We start from the raw sequence: 1,242 nt of genomic DNA on the forward strand, positions 1-1,242 counted from the left end.
GGGCACCTCTTCCGCGTCCGGCCGCACGCCGAATACGCCTCGCACTTTGTGGGCTTTGCTGACTTTGCGCTCGACGACGACGTGGCTGGCGGCAAGATGAACCGCGCGTGCCCCGCCAAGAGCCTCGCGCTGGCGATGGGGAAGGCTTTCTTCACGGCGTGGGAGCAGGAGGAGTGGTGCACCAAGGACAGCCCCGGCTACACCGAGGCGACGCCCTTTGTCGATCCGTTCACCCTCGTCCGCGGCGTCGTCGAGGGGCGCCGCTGCTCGCCCCGCTGGCCATGGGAGGAGTCCGAGTGCTGCCGCGGCACGTGCCGCCCCGAAATCATTATCCAAGGCCTCCCCTACGTGGAGTGGGCGTGCCGCGCGTGATGCGCTCGGGGCACCAACATTGCGGTTTGCCTGCACGCGCTGGCTCCGTCTGAACGATGCGCGCGCAGACTCTGTCCACTACAGCCGCAGCTCTGTCATGACGTACGTTATTGCATGCCACTTGCCCATACGCAGCCCAGTACCGTGTTGCTTAGCTTGGTCGCTGCTCGCCGTAACGAGAGTGAGCGTCTCTGCCCGGTTCCTGTCTGTTGGGAGAGAGTAGAGATTTTGGCTAGTTCCATTTCACTCTGACACGCTAATCTTGAAAACGTCCAACGGAGCTCCGTGTTGCTCCCAGCGCCCTCCCCCGCGCTTCCTGCGGCCCTGGCCGATGGTACTAGCATGGGAGGTCATCTGGCTACCGCGAGCGCGACTCAACTCGCCGACGTCGTCCGATGATTGTGCCTCAAAGTCAGCCTCCGGAGGCTATCGTGGGGTCGAGCCGGCAGTAGCCGTGACATGTGGTTCCACCACCCCTCGTATGCTTTGCCTCTGACCGCCACCGTTCCCAGGCTGCCAAATGGGATGGAAAGGAAGGCTCGGCGAGCGTATAGAAGCGTGCTCGACCTCGTCGTGGCAACCTGCACGGCAGCGCTGGTAGGCGCGATGAGCGTCGTGCCACCTGACCCGAGACGGGTCGCAGGCGTCGTACCGAGCGCGTCGAGACCGTGTCCTGATGTGATCTGCACGGGTGAGTCACGTCGGCGTCAAAGGAGCGACGTGCGACCTGTCAGAGCTTGATCTCCGATCTCAGCGGCGTCGAGTCGTCTCCGGCGCGCGACAAAGGTACATCCCCAGGACGCGCAGAGGCAGCTGCGATCGGGGATAGTGCACGGATAGGTCGCTCGTCGCTCGTTTGACGCCGACGTG

General features: G+C 64.0%; 1 protein-coding gene across 1 annotated transcript; it reads left to right on the forward strand.

Moving 5' to 3' along the window:
- Positions 1-926, forward strand: EMIHUDRAFT_460874 (hypothetical protein; the record flags this gene model as incomplete). Its single annotated transcript, XM_005758432.1, has 2 exons — positions 1-348; positions 885-926. The coding sequence occupies exons 1-2, from the start codon at positions 97-99 to the stop codon at positions 924-926; spliced, it is 294 nt and encodes a 97-aa protein (XP_005758489.1). The 5' UTR covers positions 1-96.
- Positions 927-1,242: the final 316 nt, after the last annotated feature.

This window comes from Emiliania huxleyi, assembly GCF_000372725.1.
Source record: "Emiliania huxleyi CCMP1516 unplaced genomic scaffold EMIHUscaffold_8622, whole genome shotgun sequence".
Classification (NCBI taxonomy): domain Eukaryota; phylum Haptophyta; order Isochrysidales; family Noelaerhabdaceae; genus Emiliania; species Emiliania huxleyi.